This window comes from Belonocnema kinseyi, chromosome 10, assembly GCF_010883055.1.
Source record: "Belonocnema kinseyi isolate 2016_QV_RU_SX_M_011 chromosome 10, B_treatae_v1, whole genome shotgun sequence".
NCBI classification, from domain to species: domain Eukaryota; kingdom Metazoa; phylum Arthropoda; class Insecta; order Hymenoptera; family Cynipidae; genus Belonocnema; species Belonocnema kinseyi.
The window spans coordinates 39,113,500-39,132,261 of NC_046666.1; the positions used below are offsets into that span (position 1 = coordinate 39,113,500).

Here is an 18,762-nt window from a genome sequence, read left to right on the forward strand (position 1 = left end):
CGACCTCTACAGGTAGGGACGTATTGTTTAACAGTATTCGAGTCAATTAAAAGGAAATAGTAGTGGTTATTAGAGATTGTAGTGGTCCACAGTAGATGTCGTGAAGTTTGATACAACTGCAGTAACCTGGGTAGTTACACACTAATTGTTGCCATTAGTTGCCTTCAAGCGCGGGCTACAGGGACGTTAGTTTCATAAGACTTATAAGAGGTTAAATTTAATTATAGAGAAAAAGAGTTAATTAAGTTTTAATACATTTATAACGACAAAAATATTAAATTAAAAAGGATAATTCCTTTTTAATGCAATATTTTTTATTTTATTAATATTTAATTATTATGCACTTCCGGGGAAGGGGGGAGTTTTATTGTGAGTTGTGTCAGTGGGGGGGGGGGGCGGGACGAAATCACACATCGAAAATAGAAATCTAAATAGCATTTTTTTTGAAATTTTCAAAATAATAAAAAATTTCATTTTTATTATACAAATGAATTAATAGACACAAATAACTCGTTGAAAGTTTATTCTTTTGAACTGAAAAGTTGATTATATTTTCGGTTCTGAATTACTCTCTTCCTCTCAAAAATTCGACTGTTTGGTTAAGAATTTAACTATTGTTTTGAAACTTAGTTTTTCCGTTGAAAATTAATCTTCTTAACTTAAAAATCTAATCTATTTTCGGTTACAAATTTATCGTTTTTACTTGATAATAAAAATATTAATATTTCATGAAAAATTCATCTTTTTTTGGTGAAAATGCAACTGCTTTGTTGAAAGTTGAACTAGTTTTTTAAAAATGTATTTTATTCGTTGATAATTTAAAAATTTAATTCAAATTTTCTTTTCAAATTAGGTTTATAACTATTCTTTTTTTTTGTAAAAATTTATTATATTAAAATTAAAATGAGCTATTTTGTTGAAAATTCGTCTTTTGCGTCAGAAAAATAATCTTCCAGGGTAAAACCCGTTTTTTTTAAAATTCAACTACTTGGTCAAAAGTTAAACTAGATTGTTGAAAAAACATTGTTTTTTTATTGAAGATTGGTAATTTTGGTTGGCAATTTATCTTTTTGGTAAAAATCGAACTTTAATGTTCCAAATTTATTTTTGATGTTAAAAATTAATTTTTTAAATTGAAAATTGAATCATTCCATATTTGCTTAAAAATTTATATTTTTTAGTTACAAATTCAATTATTTTCAAGAAAGTTAAAAAGCTTTGTTAAAAATATATTCCTTTTTCAATTTTTTCATTATATTACTTGAAAACTCATCTGCTCGACAGAAAATTTAACTATTTTATTGAAAGTTCTTTTTGTTTGTTAAAAATTAATATTTCTTAGCTGAAACTTCAATTTTTTGTTTGAAATTTGCCGTGTTTTGTTGAAAATTTGACTGTTTGGTTAAAAAATTAATCTTCTTAATTAAAAATTTAGATTTTTTGTTGAAAGTTGGACTACTTTGTAAATTTTGTTTGGTTGAATAACAACTATTTTGTTAGAAATTCTTTTTTTTAAATCGCTTATTTGAACTTTAAATACACCCATTCCATTTTTGGGTGAAATTTTTTTATTTTTTCGTTTAGAACTTAAGGATGGGTTAACAATGAACTCTAAGTCAAATGTTTTCGACTTAAAATTAGAATCTGTTTGATGTGAAATATCATCTATTGCATTTATTGTTGAAAATTCATCTGCTCTGTTAATTTCTACAGTTTTTTATTTTAAATTAAATTTTGGTTTTCCTCAAATATCAAATATCATATATTTCGTTAAGATTTAATCTTTTTCGATTCACAATTTAACTATTTAGATGAATATTTAATTATTTTGTTATAAATTCAACTATTTTGTCGAGATGTCCTCTTTTTTAGTCGAAAATGTAACTGTTATTTTTCAACATTAGTCCTTTTGTTTAGAAAATTCGTCCATTTAGATTGAAAATTCACCCATCTTCTGTCAAATTTTTGTTCTTACCTTAAAAATTAAACTATTTGATTAAAGATGAAACAGTTTTTAATTTAAGCTTAAACTTTTTTAATTATTAATTCGAAACGTTTATTGAATATTGATCTTGATGGGCTGAAAATTCAAGTACTTTGTTAAAAAATCGTTCTTTTCGCTTGAAAATGTAACTATTAGATTGTGAACACAAGTTTTTGATAATTATTATTTCTTCTAACTTTTCGATGGGAAATTCATCTTTGCAGATTGAAGATTTAACTATAGTTGAAAATTCAACTACGCTCTAAAAAATTGTTCTTTTTCTTTTGAAGAATTAACCATTTGTTTGGAAATACAACCGCTTTTGATTGAAGATTAATCATTTTGTTTGGAAATTCGACCATTTAGTTGAAAGCTCATCTGAGTAGGTCGAACATTCAACTTTTTGGTTAAAAATCCAACTATTTTATTATATATTTATATTATTAAAAACTAATCTATTTGGTTGAAAATGCAACAATTTGGTTTAAAATTAATTTTATTGTTGAGAATTTGAATATTTTGTTAAAAAATTGTCTTTTTCGTTCGAAAATTAAAATCTTTCTTTAAACATCCATGTATTTTGCTAGAAAATTAATTTTGGCTTATTGCAACTTTAACTATTTTGTTGAGAATGCAGTAGATTTTAATTTGAAGTCTTAAGCGTTTTATATTGAATTTAATATGTTACCTATACATTTATTTGATTCAGAAGAATTCATTCGCCTGTTCTTGAGAAAAATCCTCCTATTTCCTCCGTTTTAGGATAATGATTTTGGGCGTTTATCAAATGAAATCGAAAAAAAATCGATTCGAAGGGATAGGGAGGTGTTCAAAATATTATGAAATTCTTTTTAATCAGCCCCTTAGTAATTAATTCCATTAAGCAATGGTAACGAAAGCATATAAAATGTAACGAGACCTGACTATATGTTAAACATGGATATTTGATGCAGTTTAGATGTTACAATATAATTGATGGTTACGATTCAAGCGAGTGATAATTGCACAATGCTGTCAAATTCCTAATGATTGTATTGAATTCATTTCATATAATATGAGCCAATAATTAACACAATGATGAAAAAATATTTTACGAATGATGAAATATCATTATTCTCTTGAGTCGATATTATACATTAATATTAATTATTAATTAATTATTATTATTGTTCGGTTAGAAGGTTGTGAATAACGAGCATGCTTTTATGTTGCAGACGAAAAATTGGAGGATTGTGGCTAATAGTTGCTAGTTCAAGTACCTCTATTTCTCTTATAACATTAACTTTGCGCGATTTTTTTCACAGTTAATTTAAAAATAACCATAAGCTTTAACCTAACACTCATCAATCTTTATCGAACTATGCAGTTAGTCTTAATTCCACTACTTTTTCGATCATACGATGCTTTTCCATTAAGCTATTAGAGAGATCGAAAGGAGAATCATTTTTGAGAAATATACGCTATCTCAAGTCAGGTGTTACATAATATGATAAAAGTAATTTAAAGGAATCTGTATTATCATCAGAGATAGTGACCATCGATTAGTGTAGATATCTCTTTCATTACCGTAAAAATAGAAATCAGTCTATTGATCAAGTTAACTCTTCAAATAAAAAAAATACTTAACGTCATTTTTTGACTAGCTGAAAAATAAATTTCAAAAATTTGTAATTAAATTTGTTCTAAAAAAAGATCTACTCTCGTCCTGGCTTTAAGATTATTTTTTCGGTTACACTAATAGCTTAATGGGGAAGCACCTGATCGGCAATCGGAACTTCTGTGGTTCGATTCCCAGTAGAGCGACGAGAGTAGATCTTTTTTCAGAAAAATTTAATTTTAAAATTTTTTAAATTTGCTTATAATCTATTGAAGAAATGACGTTAAGTATTTTCTGTTATTTGGGAGGTAACTTGATCAATAAGTTGATCGATTAGTTGAATAACTTATTCCTAAGTTCTATTCAAACATCTTGCCCATAATTTTCTAACCCTTCTCGTGTTGAGGTTTCGATAAGAGGGATAGTATCAATATAGGAGTATAAGATTCGAAGTGAACGTAAAAGAATAGAAAATGTTGATAACAAATGTAAAATCTGTAAATTAAACAAAAAATGCAAGGGAAGGGTAACGAAAAAGGATAACGAAGATATTTAGGAGAACTAAGAGTAGAAAGAAGGTAGGCTAATAGGAAGAGGGAGAAGTAAAAGGAAAGAATAGTTAAGGCCATAGAAATATACCAAAATCGAGAAGGTATATTGCAAACAAATCAGGAATGGAAAGCACACATTAGGGGAAGGATAAGAAATGCTTTACGAGCAATGCTACATGTATAGTTAATAGAAATTAGGAAGGCAGTCATTCTAAGAAGATAAAGAAATAAGAATAAAACATTCCGATATTTTGGTACGGTTGAAATTGGGCTTTGGGTCGAATGTTTAGGGATGGAAAGAAAGGAAAGTGGTAAAGGAATTAAACGGAAGATGTACAAGATCTGTTTTGGAGACTGGAAGGCGAAAGAAGTAGAAAGGTCACATGTAGGAAGAGGATAGATAAATGAAGGGATTGGAAAAATAATAAGTTTGGTGGAAGGAGATAGGGGACAGTATAATTAAGATTTAAAAATAGGATTAGAAGAAACCTGAGAAATTGAGTGTCTGAATAGGTGGAGGAGACGTGGGGAGAGGGGGTTGAAGGAAGGTAGGCAAATAAAAAAAGTGAGAAGCAGATTAAAAGAATGCTTGATGTGACAGGAAGGTAGAAATTTAGAGAAGGTATATACTGCAAAAAAATCAGATTTGCACACATAAGGGAATGAATGAAATAGAAGTAATAAAGGAATGGAAAGGTTAAGTGTATAGAAAGAGGAAAGAAAGGTTTATGGATAAATTAACAAAATAAGAAAGATGGTAGAAGGATAGGTAGGACTTGGCAGGTAGGACTTGGCAGCATGTTTCGAATAGATGTAGTTAAGGAAATAAACAATTAGGGAGTTGGAAAAAAAAGACAGAAAACATAGAAAAAGATTGCTGAGTTAATATATGACAGATGGGATGGAGAAATAAATGAGAAAAAGTGGATGACACAAATAAGGTATGAGGGTCTGTGGTAGAACATAATGAGATTTTTAATAAATTCAAAATTCTTTTAGATTTTAGCCCTTAAAGTGAAATGACATGGTAAGAAAATTTATCGTAGAGTTCAACCAACTCTGAACTAATCAAGGTCTTCGATGGCTGCACTCGTCCTTGGGGAAAGATGTCGTGTAACGTCTCGAATTTATATGTCTAGTGAAGCTATTCGATTATTCCAAGTCGACGTACTTCAAAATTGCACCCAAGCGATTTTCCAGGTAGAAAATCTTCGACCTCCCGTAGATTCTGTAAGATATTCATCAATCTTGCACTTAATTAAACTTTCCTCAAGGAGAACGGCTGCCACCATCATAAGAAACTTTAAAACCAAAAAGACGATTTTTCAACAAAACAATTGAATTTTCGACTTAATAGATCGATTTTTAGCAATATGGATAAAGATTCAATAAGATAATCAAATTTAGAACAAAATAGTTCAATTTTTCATCAAATTTTCAAATAAAGTAGATGAAACTTTGACCAAAAATTGTGGCATTTTTACTAGACAATTAAATTTTTCAAGGGACAGTCGAAATTTAAAAAAAACAGAGAAATTTTTAACAAAAGAAAATTGATTGCTGACTCACAATATTAATTTCTCAACTAAAGGGATGAATTTTTAATTCAACAGTTGAATTTTATTTAAATTTTTTTTTATAAATAGGGTTTTATTTTTAATAAAAAAAGAATTAACTTCAACGAAAAACAGTTGCCTTTTCAAGTAAATATTTTAATTTATGAGCTAAAAAGACAAATTTTCTAGATGGCCGTGGAATTTTTAACCCAAAATTTAAATTCTTGAACTAAAAAGACGAATTTTTAAAAAAGAAATTTGTTTTTTTTAAATGATGTATTATCAACCAAAAATCGCATTTATAACCAAAAGAGATATAATTTTAAACACAAAAGATTAGTTTTTTACAATAAAGACGAATTTTCAACTAAATAGTTAAATTGCTCCCCAAAGGGATGAATCCGCAACCATCAGGAAAGTTATTAACAAAGTAGTTAAATTTCATCTCAAGAGATTAATGTTCAACTAAAACGATAAATCTTTAACTGGTATAGTTAAATTTTTAGATAAAAAAAATGAATTTTCAACCAAGGAGATGTATTTTTAACGAAATAGATACTGTGAAAAAATTATTTAAAAAAAGGGTTTTAACCAAGTATAGTTATTTTTAGCTAACAAGTGTTTTTATATTATATAGAAAAAAATGGCTGAGTAAAATAAAAAAGACGAGTTTTTAACAAAATAGTTAAATCCTCAATTAAGAAAGATTAATTTTCAGCCTTGTTTTCAACCCAAAATTTGAACTTTCAACGAAAATATGAATTTTCAAGGAGGTATCTAATAGTTCATATTACACCTAAACAAAAATAAAATGTCTTCCAGAAGAGATACATTTGTAAATCAGTAATGTAAAAGCTCAGTTTTCAGAAAAAAGATTTCCAACAAAATAGGCAAATTTTTAAACACAAAGTTGATACTGAAACCGAAAATAAATTTTGTTAATAAATTAGTTCAGCGACCAAAGTAGGTGAATTTTCAGTGCAAGAATATCATTTAAAAAGAATAGTTCACTATTTAACTATGATGATTTAGGTTTAATCACAACAATGAATCATCAACTGAAATAATTAAATCTTCAGTTAAAATAAAAATGAATTTTCCCCCAATCGGGTGAATTTTCAACAAAAATGATAAATCTTTAAGAAAAAAATCATTTTAAACAAAGCTTAATTTTTCTTCGAAAAGTAGTTCAATTTTCAACAAAAAAATATAAATTTTCAACGAATAAAGTAATTGTCAAAATGATCAATTCCACCAAAAACGATTGCATTTTTAACACAAAAAAAAATAAATTTTTACCAAAAGAGATAAGTTTTAAAACCCAAATATTCATAAGTTTAGTTTTTAATACAGATAATTAATTATTTTTTTAAATTTCCAATAAAATAATTAAATCTTTAGCCATATACGAATTTTGATCTCTTCCTACTGATAAAGAGCAGTTTTCAAATAAAACGATCAACTTTCAACCGAGAATGTAAAAGTTACAAGTTTAAAAAAAATAATTTTAGACCATGAAAACGAATTTTTAATTAAATAGTTACATTTTCAATTACAGAGACGAACATTCAAAAACAAAATAATTTTTAAATAATCTGTTTAATTTTTACAAGAATCTTTTAATCCTGAACCGAAGAAGATTATTTTCCAAAAAACATTTGCATTTCTATCCAAAAATATGAACTTTTTACTAAAGCAGATCAATTATGAAGTCAAAAAGACGAATTTTCATAAAAATAAGAATTTTGAATAAAAGTTTAATTTTCTACTATAATAGTTGACTTTTTGACCTGCGAAGAGGAAAAAAAACTATATTGTTTAAAAAATGTATGTAAATATCTGATTATCAATAAAAAAGTATTATTATATATATTAGAAACAGTTTGGATTAAAAAACGATGCAAAAATCATAAGTACCGCAAAAAAAGTAGCAAAACCTAGTTTGAAACTTATAGGGCTTTTTAGGACCATATAAAACATACTTATGGGAATGGTATTTAAAAAGTAATATTTGATTCATATTTTATGGCTAATTATGAACAGGAATGTTAATTTTCAATGCGATTCAGCCAATATTTACATTTTTGAATAAAATTGACACAAACACCATTTTTTCTCATGGTAAATACGTGTTAAATGGCGAGGGGCTTGGACCACTTCTAAATATCAATTTTATCCACATAAAAAACAGCAAACAAAGGATTTATTTTTGTGTAGATTCAAACGCATTTGCAGTCGGTAAAAATAAAAATTTGAAACAAATACTTTCCAGTTTTGCGATGATTATGTAAATCGGAAGCTGTAAATGGAAATTATCCATTTCATTTTGTTGTGAAAGATACAGATATTGTGTTTATGATTCTGATAACACAATACGCTAATATTGGGAATTAATTAACTTGGATAGAATATTATGGTTATATATTATTTGTATTTTGTTGTATCAATTAATTATTATTATAGTGTTTAATTGAAAAAATAAACATTTTCGAAATTACAATACTGTAGTATTACTGTGTATAATATAATATAATAATATATAATACTGTGTATTATAATAATGAATTTCAGTCTGTCTCAGAAATATGCAGAATAGCCTCGGTTTATGAATACTATATTTTTTACAATTTTTAAAATTTTTTTAGGGTATTCGCTCAAAAGGCCGTAATTATCAAAACGCGAATTTTTTAGTATATATTAAAAATTGTCGAATTTCATCATATTTAATTTTAAACAAAAAACTAAAAAAATATTTCGAGGTATTTTCAGGTTTTACTGAATTGTAGAAAGATTAGTTTTAAAAAGGAACCTGATCTGAGAAAAAACTTTTAAATGAAAAAAAAGGACTTGCGAGCTATTAATTACTTTTATTGAATCGCGAAAGGAATAGGCGGAAATAAGGAATTGAATTTGGAAAATTGCCAAACAGGGATTTTGACACAAGATAATTATTTTAAGCGGATAAAATGAGTTTTATAAATTTTCCACCTACACCCTTTTATCCGCCAAGTTTTTATTTTATTCAAATTTTGAAATTACTAACCTGATTCAAATCTACTGAACCAGAAACATCTGGACTTGCCGACCTGCGGCCGTAGATGTTCATCAATGTCTGGTTCAGCGGGAAAGCAGAAACTGGACCCCCCTGAAAATATGAAGTAAAATCATATTTAAAATATTTAAAAGTTTATTCATCTTGAGAAATTAAAAAAAAATATTAGTCTTTTTTTATGAAACTTTTGCTTATTATTCTAGGAACCTTGAAGGCGAACCAACTCTTAAAAATTCGGTCCATCGGAGGTAGTTTTCTATGTGATTAAGTTAGCAGAATAACCATAAAATATTCAACTTTTGTTTAATTAAATCTTTTAGTTATCGCTTGGTCATGTTTGGAAAACAATTTTGTCGCTTGCATAGAAAAATTCAAAAAGATATTGAGCGGCGCTTTCTCAAGTGGTGGTAACCTTATTTGTCCAGCCCTGCCCTTAAATATAATATGATGAGGCAGACATCCTAAAAAACAAATTTTGCAGAAAATTTAATTTTTAGAGCACATACATGATTTTAGAACGAAAAAGTGAATTCAGACGCAAAATACAATGTTGAGTTCATCGACCCCCCACCGAGAAAACTGAGGTATCGGAAATTACCAAAAATTCTGGATTGTCAAAATATCTATAATTATTATAATTTCTAAAATGTTCAAAAAACTTTTAATTTCCCAAATTTTTACAATTTCTAAAATGTTCAAAATTTTGTAAATGTCTAAAATTATTAAAGTTTCTAAAATGATCAAAATGTCTTAAATTATAAAAACTTCACAAATTTTCTAAATTGATAAAATTACAAAAATTTCCAAAATGTCTAAAATATATCAAATTGCTCAATTAAAAAAATATATTGAAATTGATAAAATGATAAAAAATTTCTAAAATGACGAAAATATTAAAAATTTTCAAAATTTCAAAAACCTTTAAGTTTAAGAAATTTTTAAAAGATTGCTGAATTATCAAAATGTTTGACATTTCTAAAATGTTCTACATTTCTTAAATTATAAAAATTTTCTTAAAACTCTTAAATTTTTAAATGTTCTGATGTTTACAATTTTTAAATTATTTATCTTTACCATGGATTTAGAAATTTGAGCAAATTTGAACATTTTATAAATTTTGAAAATTTCCAAGTTTTAAAAATTTGTTTAATATACGAAAATTAAGATAAAAAGATAAAAAGTTGGTAATTTTCGGTAACACAGTTCTTTCAGTAAAGGTGTCTATTTTCGCACAACGTGTGCTCACAGATGTATCATGTTTTATCATTCGCATAGAAAGTAAATTTTAACTCCTGAAAAGTTGAACTCTAGCCCCACTTCATAGGAACGAAAAAGCGCTGAAATGATGATTGTTTCCTAATAATTTTATTTTCCGAAAAATTATCTTGTAAGAATGTCTGACTCTAAAAATACTCTAAATTACCTAAAATTACTCCGGGTTGCAAATGATTACGCTAGATTATATAAAATTATTGTGGATTTAATTTTCAACAAATTGAATTTTTTAAAATGAATTTAAATTAATTTCAAAATGAGTTTAAAATTTAAAAATGTATTTTCAACGAGAATGTGACTTTAAAATAAATGTTAAATCTTCTAGAAAGTGGATTAATTTTAAACTGGATAACTAAATTTTAAACCAAAACCATTACCGTAAACCACGAATTTCAAAAAAACATGAAGTTTCATCCAATAGTTGCATTTTCAACTGAAAAAGATAAATTTTTATACAAAATTGGAATACCGACATTATAAATTAAAAGATATTAATTATTAACAAGAAATCTAACTTTTAATAAAGTAGTTAAATCTTCAATTAAAGAGATAAACCTGTAACAAAATAGATATATCTTTACCAAAAACAACAAATTTTTGTCGAAAAACATGACTTTAAGTAAATAGTTGAATTTTCAACTAAAAATATGAATTTAAAATAAAAAACGTATAAGCTAAATTTTTAGTTATGAAATGAAATTTTCAACTAAAGGTATAAATTCTCTATCAAAAAAGTAGAATTTTTAATCCAAAAATATGAATTTGTAACACAATAGTTAAAGCATCAACCAACAGTGAATTTTAAACACATTTGTTGATTTTGCTACAAGATAGACTAACCAAAGTGTTGAATTTTCAACCAAAAAAATGAGTTAAAAAAAAAAGATCTAGATTACAAGTTGGATGTCCTAAACTACGTCGAATTATCTGGACTACAAATGGATTACCCTTGATTAGCTGGATTACAAGTGGATAACTCCAGTTATAAGTGTATTCATTGAATTACATGGTATTACTAGAGTTTTTCCCTCCTTAAGGAATCTAAATATTTTAAAAGTAATTTAATCATAATGTGTTCATGAGCATTCTTGAGTTTGTGAAAGAGGTAGTAGGTTATTTAGAAGGAAAACAAGATCAACGAAATGCAGCAATTTCCATAGAGTTCCTGACGGGATTTTGACAAACACGTGGGGGCGTACACTCGATCTTGAAAGCGACTTGGTGTGCTAATTATGGATGAAGTGGAACAGGAATTCTTGAGATCATCAGCCTCGATTTCGAGGATGCTAACGGAAGGATTTCCTAAACTCTCTAAGCTTTGCCTCAACCTACTTCCGGTCTGACTTAGAACTTAAACCTTCAACCTCGTGCTTAGTGACTGTGTACACATTGTGCGAGATCAAACTGTATATCATACCTCTAGTTCAGGATGGTCAGGGAAAATCTGGAAATCGTGGAGAAGTCATTTGCTCATAATCTTGGAATTAAAGTTAGAAATTGTAATAAGAAAGGTTCATTCTGTTTTAAGATATTTTCTTTTCAAAAATATAATTCCAGTATTATTTAAAACTCTAAATTACTTTACAAGTGTTTCAGAAATATAAATTTTCTAGCAATCCCAAAAGGTCCTGCAGACCCGTAAGTATTCCAAGAGACAATGATCACTTTAGCGGTTATTATTGTGGACCCATGCATAACAACTGTAACCCACATTTGAAATTTTTTTAAAAAGGAATTAAACTCAGGCTAGAAACAGGTCAAGGAAAACCTGAAATTCAGGGAAAAGTCAGGTTAATTTGTTGGTCAGGGAAACTTAGGGCAATCTCAGGGATTTAAAAAATTGAGAATTTCAAGAAATTTCTTTAAGAAACACTTTAAGTACCTGTTAAGAATAATCGCGGCTGTTACAGTCACGCTTTGTAAAGCAAACCTACTTTTCAAGTCTCTTTTTTAAAAATGAAGTCACTATAGTAATGCCTTTAAATGAAAATTTCACTTTAGTTACTTTCCTTTCAATATTTAAGGCTTGGGGTAACTGCTTTTGCATTCTTCTCTATACATGTTTTGAATTTTATTTCTTGAATTCTTAAAAAATGGGATTCGACGTATTTTAGGTTATTTTTGTATTTCCAAAGGTTTCAAAGGATTTGAAATATTTTAAGGTATTGACAATATTCCAGGGACATTTTAAAAGGTTTAAATAAGTTAGAAGGGATTTGAAAGATTTCAGGAAAATTTCTAATAATCCCAAGAAATTTTTAAGAGCATTACAATTTTTCAACGGATTTAAAATATTTTAGTCTATTTTAAAAAGTTCCAAGGAATTCTGGAGTTATTTGAAAAGTTTCAAGCGATTTCAAAGACACTTAAATATTTGAGGAAATTTAAAAAGATTTTAAGTAATTTTTAGAAATATGAACAATTTTAAGGAGTTTTTAAGAATTTCCATTGTTTTCAGAGATTTTAACCAATTTTGATGGGGGTTTGAAGAATTTCGATAGATATGTAACGATTTTTCAGAACTTATAAGATTTTCGGATATTATTAAAGATTCCAAAAGATTTTCGAGGATTTCAATGATTTTAAGGCGTTTTAAAAGCTATGAAGGTAATTTAAGATATATCAAAGAATTAAAATTTTTTTAAAACTGGAAATACGTTTGGGAATTTAAAAAGAATCTGAGGAATTTATCATTAATTCAGGTCTTTTACTGAGAAACTTTCAAGAGATTTAAAAAGTTTCAAAGAATTTCAAAGGATTGGAAAGAATTGGAAATATTTTAGGAAAATTAAAAAGATTCCAGTAAATTATCAGTTGATTTTAATAACTTGAAGGAATTTTAAAGAATTTTAACGATTTCAACGTATTTAAAAAAATTCCAAGGAATTTGCAAACGTCTTAAAAGTTTAAAGGAATTTCAAATTATTTGAAACACTGTGCGGAATTTAAAGAGATTTCAAGAAACTGTCAGCTAATTTCAATAACTTGAAGAAATTTCCAAGAGCCTTAACAATTTTTAAATATTCTGAAGGAATTGTAATATTTTATGGATTTATAAAAGATTCCAAGGAATTTTTTTTATTGATTTCAATATTTTGAAGGGATTTCAAAGGGTTCAAAATATTTCAGGTTATTTAGTAAATATTTCATAGTATTTTTGAAAATTCAGAAGATATGAAATGATCACAATGGATCTAAAAGGTTTAAGCATATTTTAGAAGAGTCTAAAGGATTTTGAAAGATTTCCGAAAATTTCAAATATAAAAGGTATTTAATAGCCATTAAGACATTTTAATAAATTTTCAACGAATTTTTTTAACAAGAATCGCGGGATTTCGTAGGATTTCAAAAAATTGAAAATATTTCAAGGTCTTTCCGAAGAGTTTAAAGAAGTTAAAAGATTTTACAATATTTTAAAAGATTCGAAGGAATTTTTATTTTATTTCAATAATTTCAGGGATATCAAAGAATTTGACAGATTATAGGGATTTTGTTTAATTTCAAGGAAGTCTCTAGATGTCTACTAAATGTAAAGCGATTTCAAAAGATAATCTGAAGTCATTTACAAGGGTTTAAGATTTTCACAAATGTCAAAAATCTACAAAATATTAAGAGATTTTAAAACATTCTAAAACATTTCAAATACCTTAGGGTATTTTATATATATATTTGAATAATTTCAAGAAATTTTGAATGATCTTAAAGTATTTAAAAAAATTCAAGGAGTATTCAACAGCTTTAAAACGATTCTAAAGGGTTTAAAAGGATTTTGAATATTTTAAAGATTTTTAAAAGAATCCAAGGAATTTTTAATTGACTTCAATAATTTGAAGGGATTTCCAAGAGTTTAGGATTTTTACAAAATGTCAAACGATTTTAAAAGATTCTAAAACATTCAAAATGCGTAAGGATATTTGATTTATGTTTGAAAAAGTTAAAGCTATTCTAAAGGATCTTCAAGTATTTAAAGAAAATTCAAGGAATTTTAAAGAGCTTTATAAAGATTCAAGGGATTCTAAAATATTTCAAAGGATTTTAAAAACTTTAAGGATTTTTAAAAGAATCCAAGAAAGGTTTATTAAATTTAATAATCTCAACAATCAGAAAATTTTAAAAACGAAGTTTTGAAACCACCTGCTTTAATCATAGGCAAATGAAATTGAGAGAGTCAATAAATAAAATATTTCAATTTTCTTTCATGTATTATTTTTTTTACTTCTCTTTTTAAAAAGTTTCTGAAAATATACGTTGATCCTGAAACTAAATACATATATTGGATTGGTCGAAATTCAAAGATTGCTTCCACCGTTCATCCATTGGGTGGAAAATAAACGAGAATCGGAGGTCGAGCGGGTGCAGCTTGACCGCAGTCTGCTGAACAGAAGGGCGAAGGAAGTTAATTGACGTGGAAGGAATGAGGAATAGATAGAAGGGAAGATAAATTTGTTCTAGGTAACAATTTAGGTACAGATTATCTGCAATTTCTTACATTCTTTTAACAATCTTTGTTCATAATGTGTCCCTTATGGGTTTACACGATCTCCGTTTCTTACAATATACCTAAATATTTTATATTTTCTTATCTTTATTACTTGGAATGAAAGCTTCTAATTTGTACCCTAAGGGTTTACAATTTTCTTGCACCATCTTGCCTATTCCTTTACACACCCCACCCAATTACTTGGTGGTGAGATGGGGGCCTACAGTTTAAGGTGGATTCTGAACCACCAAGAGCAACAACTTTAAGTACTTAGAGAAAAATTTGTTCTCTAGAGGTACCGGCGACTCTGCGGAGATGAACAACTTCCTTGCCAGGGTTGAACCCACAAGCCAACGGAGTGGGTCCAAAGCCTACGCATTAGCCCCCACGAGCATCGTCCCACTTATCTTCGCTACTTGAAACTATCTACAACAATCTTTGCGCTTTTAAGCGACTTCTTTTATCGTCTCATCACTCAATCCATCCTCACATAGAATCTTCGCCGCATTCTATTTCTAGCTTTATTTATCTTTTTTTATTCTCCTACATACTTCCCATAGAAGCTTCTATGTTACCTCTCTCCATTCACAGATTCGAAAGTTTCCGTTCTTTTTCTTATCTCTATCAATCCCTTCCTTTACCTCCTTTAGATACTCATCAGTCGATCCATCCTCACCTAGAATCTTTACCACATTCTCTTGCCAGCCTCTTTTATCTTCCATTCCTCTCTTACTTCCTTCCCATATAAGTTTCCTCTTTCCATTTGAAGATTATGGACTTTCTGGTCTCTTTCTTTTCTCAATCGATCCCTTCTCTTACCTTTTTCTCAATGTGAATCTTGCTAATCGGATCCACCTGCTTTCTTGTATCTACTCATCACTCAATCCATTCTCACCTAGAATCTTTACCACACTATCTTGTCAGCTTCCTTTATCTTCCATTCCCCTCCTGCATCCTTTCCGTATAAGTTCACTCTTTCCATTTGAAGATTATGGCCTTTCTGTTCTCTTTATTTTCTCGATCGATTGCTTCTCTAACCTTTTCCTCAAGCTATATCTTGCTACTTTGATCCATGACTCACCTTGTCCTCTTTCTAGGTACTTTGAAACTTCTTTCTCTTTTTTTCTCATCTTGTACTATTTATTATAGTTAGATTTCTTGACCACCCCCCATGTTTCTATTACTTCTCTTTCCCTGTCTCCTTTCTTCAATTATTCATAGTTTACTGCAGTCCTCTCTCTAATATTTCTTGAACTTAATAACTTCTTTCTCTCTTCTTTCCATCTTATTAATTCTATCGCCCTACATTTCCTTTCTTCTACCTTCAAACACTTTTTAGCTTACCCCCTTCTTTCCCCTTCCTCCTTTCTTCTTGTCATCTCATTAATTCTATTTCCCTTTATCTCTTTCCTTTTACCATCTTCAGACACTTTCTCGCGTACTCCCTTCCTTTCCCCTCCTCCAGTTTGTCCCTATCATCTATGGCATTTTTCCCGCTCTAGTGCTTCATTTATCCTTTTTCTTTTTTTCTCTGACCACACATCTAAGCTTTCTCCAGTCTATCGAGCGACCATCTAATCTTTCTTGTAACCATCCTCTATCCTACAGTCCCATATCTCTGTTCCATATCCTCATTTTGGCTATGTCAACCTATAAATGAGTACATTCAATTTCTCCAATCTTGTTTCAGCTTCTTTTCCCTACTCCCTGTGTCTATTTTATTGCATGTCGTACTTTTTCTACCTTTCTCTTAGATGAACACTTCCTTCCATCTGAATGGAAGGACCTGGATGGAAGAAGGGATAGATAGAGGAGAAGATAAATTTGTTCTAGCTCGTTAGGATAAAACAAAGCTTCTGTCAATTTTTAGTACTCTTTCTTGAAATTATAACTCGAGAATAGAGTCAAACTTGAGTCTTGTTATCGGAAATGTGCAATCAATATTTACTAGTCTATAAACTTTTCCAGATATGAAGAATTCTTTTGCTTCGTCAGCAGGGGCGAAATAAATCCATTGTCCTGAGGCAATCTAGATACGTTTCAAGAAACCACGAGAAAAAATCGAAAGTTTAAAAAAATAGACAAAGAATCAAACATATATTCAGGCGTCACAGGCTAAAATGTCCTTTAATGCTCTTTCCATAGGAAAAAGGTTGATTTTTTTAACGAAAATAGGGAAATACATTTTTTGACGGAATAGTCCAATTTCTTACAATATAAAGATCAATTTTAGACCAAATGTTGCATTTATAACCTAGTAGTTGAACTTTAAAACAAAAGAGACGAATTTTCAACAAATTAGTTCAAGTTTTAACCAAACAGTTCAATTCTGAACCTAAGTTAATTTGCAACAACAACAAAAAACATTTCAACAAAGTAGTAGAAATTTAAACAATTTAATTTTTAAACAAATATTCAAATTTATGGATAAAAGGGATTAAATATATTGCCGTCACTTTGACCCTTGATTGTTTTATTGATCCTTTTAAAAGACGAAGTTTTTAGAAGACGGTAGCATTTTTAATCGCGAAGAATGAATTTTCTATCCAAAAAGACGAATGTTCAACAAAAGAGTTTAATGTTTAACAAAAATCATGACTTTCTAAAAATAGTAGATTTAAAAAAAAAATTTTTAATTCTGACCAAATAGTTAAATATTCAACCTTCAAAGATGCCTTTTCAACTATATAGTTGAACTTTCAACTCGAAAATATAACAAAAGGTAAACGTTTATACAGAAAGGGAATAGTTAAATTATCAGTTTAAAAAATAATTTTAAACAAAAAAGATTTAATAGAAGAGATAAATTTGTAAGCAAATAGTTTCAATTTTGAACCTAAAAGATAAATTTTTATTGAAATTGTCGAATTTTTAAACTAGCAAAAAAGAATAAATATAATTTCGCTTTTTTACCCTGGAAAAATACGAATTTTATGAATGACAATTCAATATTTAATCCAAAGGAACAAAACTTTCTTTCCAAAAAGACGAAGCTTCAACAAAATAGTGAATTATTTAACAAAATTAATACATTTTTAACCAAATACGAGTTTAAACCAAGTCCTCGTATTTTCAGACCAAAAGTATTAAATATAATGCCAATTTTTGTCTCTTGAAAAAGATGGATGTTTAAGAAGATAATAGAATTTTCAATCCAAAAGTTGAAATTTCATCCTGCACAGATGTACTCTGTACTAAATAGTTGAATGCTTACACAAATAGTTTTATCCAAAAATGGAATAGTTTAATTGAAGCAGATAATTCTAAATGGTGCTAAGTCCTCTTTTTGACAAAAGTAAGGTTTCGGAATTTTTACGATGAAATTGAGCATACAGGATGTCCAAAAAGTCTGAAAAAACCTATACGACTGTCTAGATAAAATATCATTCAAATAAACTAGGCCTTCAATGTAATTTCAAGGTCAACTTTGTATTATTAAATTGGAAGCTCTATTTTCGACATTGTCACTCGAAAGTGCGGGAAATTTTACGCTTCAATATGTACTTAGGTTATAGGTTAGGTGTGCCTTTACAGGTATGCAGGAGGTCATTTAAATACCTATAACCTATGACCTGAGTACATATTTAAACGTAATATGTCCCACTGTTTCGATTGCCGAAGTCAAAAATAGGGGTTCCCATTTAAAAACATAAGGTTGACCTTGAAATGACCTTGACTAGTCAAGTTCAAGGTCACCATTGCATTTCTCGTTGAAAGTTATTCCAAGAATGACCTTGGTCTGAGGAAATACAAAAGCCGAAAGTACAGATCCGTCCCGTTTACCAAAGCCGGACCTTGTTTAAGTTTCAATGACCTTCAGCAGACCTGCAAAGTCACAACTGACTTATAACCTGAGTAAATATTTAAACGCGAAGTTGCTTGCTCATTCAATTGCTGATGTCAAAAATAGGGGGCTCCATTTAAAAACATAAAGTGGACCTTGAAATTACCTTGGTGGTCAAACTGAAGGTTCAGCTTATTATTATGAAAATCAAAAATATATAACTATTACAGCAAATGATCCCTTTTCAATCAAATAGTGTTATTTTTTAATTAGATAAATTAAAATATGTTTTTTCGGATGATTTTTTAAAAGATTTATGTACTATTTTTATTTAAGATACCAGAAAAAGCTAAATGCTGCTAAGTCCATCCATCGTGTCATAAGTTTATTACGTGAGAATGTAGCGCCATCTATTTCTTTGTAAAATTATTATTCAAATGGGGCCTCACCCAATAAAAAAATTACTTATTCGTTTTTAAATTG

At 28.5% G+C, this 18,762-nt stretch overlaps 1 protein-coding gene across 10 annotated transcripts in view; it reads right to left on the reverse strand.

Annotated features, from left to right (window-relative positions):
* Positions 1-18,762, reverse strand: part of LOC117181543 (disks large 1 tumor suppressor protein) — a 1,257,521-nt gene that overhangs the window by 766,994 nt on the left and 471,765 nt on the right. For all 10 annotated transcript variants that reach the window (XM_033374344.1, XM_033374348.1, XM_033374350.1 and 7 more), the window contains exon 3: positions 8,732-8,833. In XM_033374344.1, the coding sequence (XP_033230235.1) occupies positions 8,732-8,794 (63 nt within the window). In that variant the 5' untranslated portion in view covers positions 8,795-8,833. The remainder of the gene's footprint in view (positions 1-8,731; positions 8,834-18,762) is intronic.